This window comes from Mastigoproctus giganteus, chromosome 7 (genome assembly GCF_048544385.1).
Source record: "Mastigoproctus giganteus isolate SK-2022 chromosome 7, ASM4854438v1, whole genome shotgun sequence".
Lineage (NCBI taxonomy): Eukaryota > Metazoa > Arthropoda > Arachnida > Uropygi > Thelyphonidae > Mastigoproctus > Mastigoproctus giganteus.
Window position 1 is genome coordinate 49925172 of NC_143581.1, and position 13363 is coordinate 49938534.

The 13363-nt window shown below is 33.6% G+C and overlaps 1 protein-coding gene across 4 annotated transcripts in view; it reads left to right on the forward strand.

The window, feature by feature from the left end:
* Wdr59 (WD repeat domain 59) overlaps window positions 1-13363 on the forward strand; it is a 350259-nt gene that overhangs the window by 94329 nt on the left and 242567 nt on the right. For all 4 annotated transcript variants that reach the window (XM_090376889.1, XM_090376890.1, XM_090376891.1 and 1 more), the window contains exons 9-10: window positions 1836-1913; window positions 8840-8999. In XM_090376889.1, coding sequence (XP_090233015.1) covers window positions 1836-1913; window positions 8840-8999 — 238 coding nt within the window. The remainder of the gene's footprint in view (window positions 1-1835; window positions 1914-8839; window positions 9000-13363) is intronic.

Genomic DNA, 13363 nt, shown 5'->3' on the forward strand with positions numbered 1-13363 from the left:
CTCATTGTGTAAATGATTTCGTAGGCTTTAGTCAGCAAGTAACTTCTGTTGTTGAAGAAATAGTGAACATCGGGCAAGAACTAGGTTTTAATGAAGTAGACACTGCAAGTGTTCAGAATTTATTAGACTCGCATTCCGAAGTATTGAGCAATAATGACCTCCTTAATATCAATCAGCAACATGTTTATGAAAATGATGACTGCAACAAGGTTGAAAATGCACCAACGAAGATAACTTTAAAGGAATTCCAAGAATTGTTTCACACTGCTGAAATTTTAAAGCAACAACTTATAGATTTCAACCCTAATCTCAATTGTAACATGCAAGTCCACTGATACACAGACAATGATTTGAGCTGCTATAGTGAGAAAAGGAAACAAAAGAGCATGCAAACTACTTTGGATGAATATTTATTATGGAAGTAAATTTACGTATATGAACTACATAATAAACTGAATTGTTTCACACATCTTTACTCCCCTTTATAGTTATATTGTCAGTAAAAATAGTTATTTTAAAAAAAATTTAGTAAATATTTTGAAAGCCAGTTGGATGAATTACAGTATTTTACATTGGTTATTATATTCGATTAACACATTTTCACTTAACACATCATCTACATGCGATACATTAACCGTTTAAAGCAGAGTGTATATATAAACAAAATATTGTATAAAGTGAAATAGAAGAAAGAGGAAAAAAGGAAAATAGAAAAGATATTTATGAACAAGGGTCACGTACAGACAAAGTACCCAACGAATATAAGTGATATGCATGGGCATATGTAAGTGATAATAAAAGAGCAAAGAAATATAGAAAAATGGAATAACAATGATAATAGAGAGAAGAAATATATAAAAGTAAGGAGCAAGAAGAGTAAAGAAATTATCTTCTTTTCTTTCTTTCTTTACTCTTCTCTTTACTTCTTTTCTTTACTCTTCTTGCTCCTTACTCTTATATATTTCTTCTCTCTTTTGACATCTTTACCCTTTTTTTTCCTATATTTCTTCAATTTTTTATTATCACTTATGTAAGCTCATACATATCATATATATATATATATATTTTTATATATATTTATATTCAAGTGGTTTGTAAGCTATTATTCTTATTGTAATTATTTTCTACAATCATATTCTATTGCTATCCTTCCCCTTAAATCTTTTCAACACTCTGAGCTATTAGTGCAATACAAGGGCAGGAGTGTCTATTGCTGTCCTGAGTACTTACCTAACTTCACCTCCCACTTGCTGTATAGCCAGACATGGAATACTGGCAGAAACTACCCACACTTAGAAATGTCAATATAATATATATATATATATATATATATATATATTATTAATCTGATAACATTCATTTGATATTATTGCTTTTCAGTAATTCGCCAACTATACTTGGTGAGTTATTGAAATACAAAGCCAGTTATATAAATTCATAACTAGATAACTAGAGGAGAAGTTATAACTGTAGAAGTTAAACTTGAGCATTTGAACGACATTATTTAAATGCTGATTGAAATTTGTTTTCAGTTTTAAATATGAAAACCTTGATACGAGAGGAGGTATATATTTGCAACTGTTTGTGAAATGATACGTTTCAAGATACATATGTGAAATATTAGCATCAAATTGTTTTAAAGCTTTCTGCTCTTAGAAGTGTTGATTTTACTATGTTCTTTATTTAAATGTTTGATAAAAGCAGTTTTTAAAATATTTTCAGAAGTTACTGGTATGTGTAGGTGTTTTGAAGTTATTTTCTTTGTAAATCATTTGAAATAAATCTTTACTTCATCTTTCACAGAGTTGATTCATTATTATTATTATTTAATATAGTTTTGGGATACTACAAGTCCACGGAAGCCTGAAAATGTGTTGTCTACAGGTTTTCCTGTGTGGAGAGCTAGGTATACGGTTAGTTAATATAATTTTTTCTTTGCTGTTATGGAAAAATGGTTTATATTAAGGAATGAAAAAAATTACATTAAGCCAAAATTATTCTTATAAAAATGAGGTACTCTTAGAATCTTCCAAAATTGTTTATTTTTAAAAATTGTGATGAACATACAAGTACAGCAGAATCTCATTATCTGAAATAACTGGGACTGAGGTTCTTCAGATAGAGGGTTTTTTCCAGTAATCAATTTTAAATGTAGTCTATCCTTAAACTGCAAAACAAATTTTAAATGAACTTTCAGTAATTTGTGGATAAAACCAACATGAATAGAACTGTATTGATGATACTTGTTCATATATATATAATAGATCATATATGTTTTATCCACAAAGCAACATGATTACAAACACAATCTTCAGCTGATATGCAGTTCATGCTTTGTCTCTATTGTGCATTGCTGTTAAATGTTCAAAGAATTTACTACAAGAATTTGCCAAACTGTACAGAGAAAAACCCCTATTTGTAGAAAGTTAATTTGAGAGACTAGACAAATAAAAATTTAAAGAACAAGGAAGGCATTTCAAAAAAATAAGTTTGATGTGTCAGTGAAAAAAAAGGATGTGTAGATTATCCATACTACTGATATAATACATGAAAATTTTGGTGAAAACATAAGATGCCTACAAATCAACTATTACATAAACTATATGTTATAATTTAGATATACGATGAATTTTGTAACCTTTTTTTGGCAACATTTTGCATTTGTGTAATGCATCTGTTTTCTTCATGTTTACCTCTCTGCGTGTAATAGTTCTACTCCAGATTCTCACAAATTTTTTTTTATTTAAATCCGTAAAAAATTTGGCCAATTCCATAGTTCTTCTCCTCCCACACGCAAAATATTACAATAAATATGGAATAGCAGCTCTGATTGTTTTCAGGACTAATTTATAATATTGTTATAGGCCTTTATACCAAATTATGTCAATATTAACCCACATCTCCCCTCGTGTTATCCCCAAAATACTGCACAAATCCAAATGCTTGGGGTAAACACTTGAGTACAGTGTTCATGTTTTTAACTCCCAAATTATGTTATTTGTAATAAATGCACTTTACCTAACTTATTTTTAAATTTTTATAGGGCAGATTTTATTCATTGTATCAGTGTGGTTGGTAGTTTACAAAATGATATGGATGAATTTAAATGTGTCAGTTTCTTTCAGTGAGATTGGAAAAATATAAATAAAAAAAATATTAAAAAAATTTGGATAATTACTTGGATACCTGGAATTCTTCTGCATTCAAATTTATTAACTTTGGAGACAATAGGTGTTGATTTTATGTAGGTGATTCTGAAAAGTATCATATATATTTTATACTCTATCTTTTGTACACAGAAAGGAAGGTTATAAGATACCATTCTGTGTCTTCAACCCCTCTCCTCCAATTTTGTGTTTTCAATCTGATCAGAACCATATTTACAGTATATTAGAGGAGAATTCATAATTTATGTTCATAGTTACAGTATATGGTTGGGGGTGTGAAATTCCAAATAAAACCAACCTTGTCAATCAATATACCTATATTATATTGAATGGTTGCTTTTTTTCTGATCTGCTATCTTAAAATAAGGTGGTGACCATTCAAATTACCAGTGCCACTCATTTATCACTCATGTTATGGTCTAATGTAAACTAGAAATACATTATATAAGTGGAAGTTAGAGGATATTCTAAATGATTTTTCAAATTTTAAAAACCAAATTTACAATAGATGGGAGGAGGATCCTATGTTATTCTGATAGGGAGCATATTTTGAAATGCAAAACATCACTGCTGCTAATACTGGTGTGTTTGTTTATTACTAGTAATAATTTGAAGCACCATCATAATCTTGTTCACTGCTTATATTTAAAAGTAGCCAGTGTTAACTTGTCATTATATGTAGTTCAACCATTTCATTTTACACACAAGCTGTTAAAAGCAACCAGCTACTTAATTTCATTTGTAGAAATACATGGACTTCAGAGATTCTGTTATAGGAATATGTGCCATCTAGAATCTTTAGCTCTTGGAAACAGATACTTCATTCTATACTGGAAATATTATTAACAACTGTACAATAGTTTTGAATAGCCAACTTCATCATACATAGTCAGTATTCTGTTATGAATTCTTGCTGTTCTTGCCCTTACAGTTTAAAAGTTAAATCTCTTCATTATTCAAAAATGGACTAGTTTGTAGGGATTTGCAAAAATTTCACACAGCCAAAACAGCAATAAAATGAAAGGAGGCAGGTTTTTTATGAACAACCTTATTGACACGGTTTAAACATATACACATCCTGATGCTGTCGAGGCAGTGTTAGGTGGGTTGGAAAACTGCTAGCTTGGAGAATACAAGAATTAATAGATTAACAGTAGCCACTGGCAGAGGTGAAAGTGACTCTTGCACTGCTTCTATTGGAATGAGCAGCAGCCTGGAAAATAAGATGCAGGGTATTTCAGAGACTGCTGGGAGTCATTGCGGCACAAGTAAACACATGGGTTGTGTTAGGGTAGCTAAGAATAGGAACAGATGCATGTATAGTTGCATGTACACCAGTGCTAGGAGTTTGGTAAATAAATTTGATGAATTTGAGGTATTGCTCAAAACATCAAAGACAGATATTGTTGGGATATCAGAGACATGGTGTCACACAGATATAAGGAATGCAGAACTGGAATTTGGGGAGTACGATGTGTACGGGAAGGATAGACAGGATGGGAAGGGAGGAGAGGTTATGCTATTAGTTAAGAAACACATAAAATCCAAGGAAGTGAAGCCAGCCGACATCACTGGACAGTACAGTGTCGAGTCAGTTTGGTGTGACATAAGCATTGGAAGATCAAAATTGAGAGTAGGGGTGTGTTATAGGCCTAATGAATCTGATGAGTATAATGAGCAATTGTGCAGAGAAATAGAGTGGGCCAGTAAAGTAGAGTGTCTTATAATGGGGGATTTTAATTTCCCAGATATTGATTGGAAATTGTGGGTTGGTCACTCACACACTAGCAAGGCTTTTGTGGATTTATTGAATGATTCTTTTCTACATCAGCATGTTTGGGAGGCAACTAGAGGAAGTAATACTCTTGATCTGATTATCAGTAGAGATTCTTCATGCATTAAGAATCTGCAGATAAAGGAACCACTAGGTGGCAGTGATCACAGTGTGCTGAAGTGGGATTTACTCAAAGAGGTAACTACCATCACGTGTAAAGGGAAAAGTTTTTGTTTTCGTAAAGGCGACTACGGTGGTCTGAGACAGTATTTAAATTCTATACAGTGGGACCAACTGATGATGTTACCAACAGCAAATTCAAAATGGGAAGCATTCAAAGAATTTATCTTGGAAGCTACTAAGCTTTACATACCAACTAAGAAATATTGTTCAAGGCTTAGGCCTAAATGGATGTCAGATGAACTAATGAGACATATGGCAGAGAAGGAAAATGCATGGGATACATATAAATTAATGCGTGACAGGGAAGCCTATGATAGATATAAGAAATCTTTGGCAAAGGATGCAAAGAAAAACAACAAAGAGTTCTTTACCTATGTAAACTCTAGAAGGAAAGGGATGAATCAGATTGGTCCACTGGATATTGATGGTTCAACTGTTGATGATCCTGCTCAGGTGGCTAACAAACTAAATGAGTATTTTGCATCTACATTTACCCATGAGGAGTTATTCAGGGAGGGGAATGCCAGAGGTGAGTTAAACTCTGGTAGTGAGCTAGATGATTTTGTAATAACTGAGAGGAAAGTGGAGGAGAAATTGTTGAAGGTAAACATAAAAAAGGCACATGGGGTGGATGGGATCTATCCAGTTATATTAAAGGAGGAAAGGAAGTAAGCAAACCCTTAGCCATAATTATGAGAGCTTCTTTGGACTCAGGGGAGGTACCCATGGACTGGAGATGTGCAAATGTGATGCCAATTCACAAAGGAGGATCAAAGAGCAACACAAGTAATTATAGACCTGCTAGCTTAACTTCTGTTCCAGGAAAATTAATGGAGGCACTGGTTAAAGAAGCACTGCAGTATCATCTAGACAAGACTTCAGTTATAGTTCGGACACAGCATGGTTTTGTTAAGGGAAAGTCTTGCCTGACCAATTTGTTTGGATACCATGTGGTCACAAAGGAACTGGATGCAGGGAATAACTTTGATATCTTATATTTGGATCTTAGAAAGGCTTTTGATACTGTTGCACATGGAAGAGTACTGAAAAAAATGGAGCAGTGTGGCATTGGAGGCAAATTGCTGCTATGGATAAAGGGATAGTTGAGTGGGAGAAGACAGAAAGTGGTAATCAATGGACACTGCTCATCGTGGACTAATGTTATTAGTGGAGTCCCTCGGGGTTCAGTGTTGGGTCCATTGTTGTTTTCTGTATTTATAAATGATATTGATGATGGTATATCAAGCTTAATATCCAAGTTTGCAGACGATGTGAAGGTTGACAGGGTTGTTAAGGACACTAATGACAGTACGCTGCTGCAACAGGATCTAGAAAAGTTGAGCAGATGGGCTGAGAGGTGGCAAATGTAGTACTTTACATTAACAGATGTAAAGTACTACATATGGGAAGCCTTAACCCCAGAGTGATGTATCAACTCTGTGGTACTATGCTGACAATGGTAGAGAATGAAAAGGACCTTTGGGTAATTGTGTAGGCAGATATGAAGTTTTCTGTGTAGTGCAGATGGTCTGCAAGAGTAGCTCATAGTGTCTTGTCAATGATATACAGGAATTTTTCTATCAGGGATAAGCAGGTGATTATCCCCTTGTATAAGGCAATGGTCAGGCCACACCTTGAGTACTGTATACAGGTCTATAGGCCTCATTTTAAGAAGGATGTAGAGCTGTTGGAACGAGTACAGAGAAGGGTAGCAAGATTAGTGAATGGAAAGAAGGGTTGCTCTTACGAAGAAAGGCTTAAGTTTTGAGGATTACAGTGTCTGGAGACTAGGCACCTGCAAGGTGATCTGATTGAGGTGTATAAAGCCTTGAATTGTGGTTTGAGCATGCCTTTGAGTTTAATTATGGGGAATCTTTTGATTGGAGAAGTGCCAATGTATCGCCAATTCATAAAAACAGTTCTAAGAGTGAAGTTGGTAATACAAACCAGTTAGTCTTACTTCAGCGGTAAGAAAAATCTTAGAGGCAATGCTTACGAAGAAAGCTAATCAGATTGGACACTTGTGCACTGGGTTTTTGAAGTACATACAACATGACTTTGTTAAAGGAAAATCAAAATCGTGTTTAACTAACATACTAAGCTATTTTGATACAGTTACTCATGAGGTGGATTTAGGGAACAACATCAACATAATTTATTTGGATTTTAGCAAAGCATTTGAGAGGTTACTATATAAGCTTGAATAGGTTGGGATTGCTGGTAAGATTTTAAGATGGATTGCTGGGTGGCTATAGGGCAGGTCATGATTAATAGATATTCTTCAATTGGTGTAATGTTAGGAGTAGATTCTCTCAAGGATCAGTTCTTGGACCACAGTTGTTTCTCATTTTCATAAATGACATCGACGAAGGGATGAAAGGGATGCTGCCAAAATTTGCAGATGTCATAAAGATTTGCAGAGTCATTAATGACCAGTGCCAAGCAGCACTCCTTCATCCTTCAGGATGACTTGAACAGATTTAAAAGATGGTTAGAGAAGTGGCAGCTATGTTTTAATGTTAAATTTTAATGTTCTAATTACAATACAGGCAGATATGAAGTTTTCTGAACAGTGTAGACAGGCAGCCAGGAAAGCCCATGGTGTCCTATCGATGATTCATCAAACGTTATCCTGTAGAGATAGGGAGAGCATAATCCCACTGTATAAGTCAATTGTAAGACCACATTTGGAATACTGTTTTCAAGTTTGGAGACCTCATCTGAAAAAAGGCATTGAGCTTCTTGAAAGGCTCCATAGACAGGCAACTCGATTGGTGAGATCAGCAGAAGTACGACCACATGAGGAAAGACTCAGATTATGCATGCTACAGAGATTGGCATCCAGGCACCTCAGAGGTGACCTGATTGATGTTTATAAGGCTCTGAGAGGGATTAGTAAAATGAATGAAGGTGGAATTCTCACTGTTATAAATAATTCCAGAACTAGGTGTCATAAATTCAAATTTGCAGGGTTTGAGGTTTAGATTAGATTGTAGGAAGTTTTCTTTTAGTCATCGAGTTGTTGATTGCTGGAACAAGTTGCCCTTGCAGGTATTTGAGGCAGACATTTTGAATAAATTCAAAGGTTAACTGGAAAGTTACACGTGTGAGGAGGGAAGCATATAATTTGTATTTTCTTATCTACTTGGGTTTTTTTTTTTTTTTTTTTTTTGGCCAGTGCAGCAAAAGTCTGTAGCTTCCTTGATTATGTTATGAATATTATTACTATTACTATATGCTTTAAACATATATTAAAAAAATAGATTATTCACAGTTGTTTTAATAGATTGAAAATAAAGGGTGTATCAAAAAGGGAAAAATTAAAATTTTTTGCATGCTGATTTTAAGGTCATAAAACAGCATATCTGATTCCAAGGTATGTCTGTCAGTTAAATGGAAATTTGCATTCCATAGGGTTAAGTATTCAAGAAAAAAAAACAACCTATTAAGTTTCTCCTGAAGTCTCTCCTTCATGATTAGATTGCTTCTTTTATTTAAAACAGAGAGATTAAGAACTTTGAATGTGCTATTAATTAATTTTATTATATAATGTAATTGTATATGGTCAGTTTTGGCATTACATTCATTTTGACTGACTAAACAATACTAAAATAATTTGATTAATTATTTATTTTTATTTTACATGTTCTATTAATAAAATACTTTAATGGATTTTTTCCCTCTAATTTTGCATTGTTAATTGCCTCTTATATAGCCATTTGGGGATGGTTTAGTAACTGTCATTGTACCCCAGTTAAGAAGAGGTGAAAATAGCTTGGTTCTTTGGAATATTACAAACCTTGATAGCCCAATTCATACTTTTGTAGGCCATTCAGATGTTGTAATGGAATTTGGTTGGCGAAAGCAACGTGAAGGTTTGTATGTGTAGAATTACTTTGTTCACAGAATTTTTCTTTCTTTTATTTGTTTACTGCTAGTAAAAATACCAACTTATCTGATTATAAGAATTTATTTTTCACATTTTTACATCCAAGAAGCAAAAGATCTTTTGTTTTAATTTTTTCATGTTTTGTATTGACACTATATATTGTCATTATATAGTATCAATACAAAGATTTAGAATTAGTAATACAGTTACATTTTCTCAATGGACTAATGTCCAAAAATAGCTACTTTTCTTTCTCATAGGCTTCCATTTGGTCATGGAGTTTGTCACTTGTCACTTATTTTGAAAGATTTGGACTTAAATACTGTTGTTGTAAAGAATATAAAATCTAAGTATTGGTGCCTTTTCAGATATGGCTATATTATCCAACCTTAGGCAAAGATGTAGTTTCCCCGGGTTTTATCCTACAAAGACAAGGACTCACCTTAAAGCACATAGTTTAAAAACATGATGCAGTATTTTACCTTGCTATTAATCCAAACACCTTGCACTTCTCCAACTGTTGCTTTGAAGGGTAAAGGCCTTTCACCACTGCAGACGGTATGTTGCATTGGCAGACAGTAGTTAATGTTACATTATTGTATGAAATGCAAATGAAAGTTGAATAATAATAAATGAGAACAGTACAAGGGGGGAGAAATTCTACAAGGCCAAAATTAGTACAGTTTAATTGTGATTTGCTGCAAAAAGTTTTGTATTACAGAAGTAAAATTTTGAATATATTTGATAAAACAAATCATAGAAAACTAAAGTGAGTAAATTCTGTACATTTCATATTAATAATCTTAAATTATAGGTGAAAACCTCATACCTTTGAGTAGGACTGTTAATCTCTCAACACTCAATCGCGAATGATTATAATATGAACTTACCCCCCCCGTGCATTGTCATAAATGAATCACGTTAAAATAACTATTAATTAAAATAAGCATGTATTCAAATCTCATATCATGTCAAGGGAATCGGAATCACGGAAAGACAGCGGCCACCAACCAACACCACAAGCTATCATGAGAATTGAAAAACAATTGTCACAAATTCTAAAAACGACGACACTGATAAATTAATTCACACATAAGTTAAACTTTAAAATTGTTATTAACTTCTTTTAAGAGACCACCTTATTCGGTTTGTTACCATGTTCACAAGAAGTACAAAAGTTATTCACGAATGATATTCCCCCTGTTTTATATCAAATTAACGACACCTGACATGAGAATACCAATGTGTGAATTGCTATTCATGCGTGTGCGTTAGAGTCCATGAGCCAGAAATATTATAAGGTCTGCATATATTAATAGAATTAACATTTAATCTCATTTCTAATGTGGGGAGGCACTTCCGTAGCCAGGTGGGAAGGAGCAGCAGTGCGCAGCACACGTTTCTTGATTAGACCGGGGTTCAAGCCCGTCACCACCAAATACGGAGGATGCGGAAAGGTCAAGGAATGACCACCGCATGTCCCGGAGCAATATGGCCTTAGTTGCTAATGCTCCTAAAAACCAACCAAACATTTCTAATGTTTCGGCAATTAATAATTTAAAATATTCACGTTGTTTATTAAGAACCTTGGATTCATTAAAAAGAAACATGTCCATCAGTGATTGCATGAAACGAAGCTCAGATGCACCCATCCTACCTGCTCTAACTGATGCCAAATGCTGCTGTATCCTTACCGAAAGTAAATTTTGGGTCGAGCCAGTATAAGGAGAATTGCATCCACCACAAGAAATATTGTAAATAATATTATGAGCTTCCATGGTAGGAACTACATATGCCCTGTATTTCAAGGTAGCATGACACTTACTCATGGGTTGTGGAACAATCTTAAATTCAGTGTTCTTAAATATGTTAATAAATTGTCTATACCAATGTTGTATATACGGAACTTTAATAAAATGTTTGTGATTGCCCTGTCATTTGTCGTACCTGTCTCTAATTTGTATTTCGCCTGTTGACTAATCTGCATAATGGTACCTAATGAATAACTCCTATTTAAAAATCTTTTTGTCAGTTCTGTGAGCTCATCAAATAAGGATTCTTGAGTAGAGCTGTATCTATATGCATGATGAAACTGGTTAAAAACAATGCTCCTTTTATATGTAAAAGGGTGGTAGCTCGAACAGTGCAAAAATTTTCCAGTATTTGTTGACTTCCTATAAATTTTAAAAAATATGTTTCCATTAACTCTGGTTAAAGTAAAATTTAGAAAATTTATGGATTTGTGATGTGGGATTTCTGTACTATATAGTTATTAGTAATTATTAAGATATCATTAAGATATCTGCCATAGAACGTTATATTAGGGAGATGTGGTGTTAAGTATACCTGATCGATCTTATTTAGATAAATTTCATCCACTAATCCACTCAAGCTAAGTCCCATTGGTAACCCGAATATCTGCTTGTAAATTTTATCTTGGAAATTAATATAATTGGTTTGTACAAGAAATTTAATCAAATAAAATATTTAATTTCTGGATAAATTTGACATGTTTAAACAGATTGTCTGATCATTGATAAGGTCCCATATTACGTCAAGGGCATATTCTACATGTACATTGGTGTACAAGGAAACAACATCTAAAGAGAATAATTCGTTGATCTCCATTTAGCGTTTTTTCTTTTAATTGGTTGAATAACATCTCTGAATTCTTTAGACTAAGCTTTAATGTTAAACACAAAGGTTTAATAATGTTGTAAAGATGCGCCGCGAGCAATGCAAAAGCTGTGTTTCAGTAAGAAACAATAGGTCTAATAGGGTATCCTATTTTATGAAGTTTGACTTGTCCGAAATGAGTTGGTACCACATTAGTTCTAGCCTTAAGGGATTTTAAAGTGGCCATCAAAATATAGTCTTTTTTTTCCGTACTCAGTTAACTTGCTATTAGATTGTTTAATTAAGTTGTCAAATACCACTTTCTCTACAACCTGGTATGTAGAACTATCAGATATAATATTACTAAGTTTGCCTATATAATCTGTTTTATTTAAGACTACAACTGTATCACCCTTGTCGGCTTTCTGTACAATAATATTGTTGTTCCGTTGTAATTTTTGGAGACCAGTGCTTTCTTCTTTTGATAACCTAGGTATATACGGGTCCCTGTTCTGATTGATAATTCCATTAATCTGCTGTATCAACCCTTCCCTATTTTTAGAGTTCCTTAAGCCAAATTCGAATTCAGTAACTGTTTGCTTTTTTGGAAGATGTCTGGGAGGCAAATTATAATTGAGTCCTTTACTTAAAAGATTAATTTGTGGAATGGACAATTCATAGGAAGATAAATTGACCACACAACGGTTGATAATATTCTCTTCTGTATGTGTTACACTAGATTCCGTCGTGTTAGCCTCTTGGTAATCATATTGTAGACCCACTCTCCCTAAGTCTTGTCTTGTATTATTCCCCCTACGCCAAATCTCTACTGCTGTGTTATTATTCCTCATATGAAGTAAGCGTTGTAGTTTATTAGTATGTCTCATGTTTATTTCAATTGCTTGCACTATTTCTATTTCTTAGTTTAAAGGGTAAATAAAAATGTGTGCATACTGAAATCATAATTGATAACAAAGGTGAAAACTTTGTCATACATTGTTCTTCCCCACAAGCAAAATTGTTGAATGGTGTAGTTCATTAATGACATAATTATTGACCACTTTTGTGTGTCAGTACACAAGGTGGCTAATAATCTTCATCTCTTTGTGGTCCAATGTTGCACCCATTTTAACATTGCAAAATTCTACTTCCATTCCAATGTTGCATTCAGCATGCCCATCAGCATTTCTAATTATGGAAATGCTGATGGGCTTTTTTACATTTCATATAAACAGTGTGAAAGGCTAAATCCATGTTTATATTCAATTGTTAAGTACAGGCAGTGCTGTTTTTTAGCATTAGCATTAGTAGAGGCATTTGATGCAAGAAAGCAAGCTTATGCAGCAGCATCAGCCAAAAAAAAAAAAAAAAAACCCCACTTCCACACTTTTTCAGTCAGATGATGCCATGGAGCTGTGAATGTCAGATTTTACAATTATGAAATTTGTTTTCCCAATGTATTGGCTTGTGTATTTATGCTTCATATAAATAATCTAAAACACTAAATCTATGTTTATATTCAGCTTTTAACAACAGGCACAGTGAGTTTTTTTTTTTTTTTTTGTTGAAGTCCAAATGTTTCAACCAGTGCAGACATCACCTTTTTTTGATTATGGAATTTCTTTTTCTTGTGTGCTGACTCAATTATCGTACTGCCATCTATTCATACTTCATATAAGCAATCTGAAAAAAATTAAATCAAAAGGTCCTGAGTCCCAAGCGATAGTGACAAGT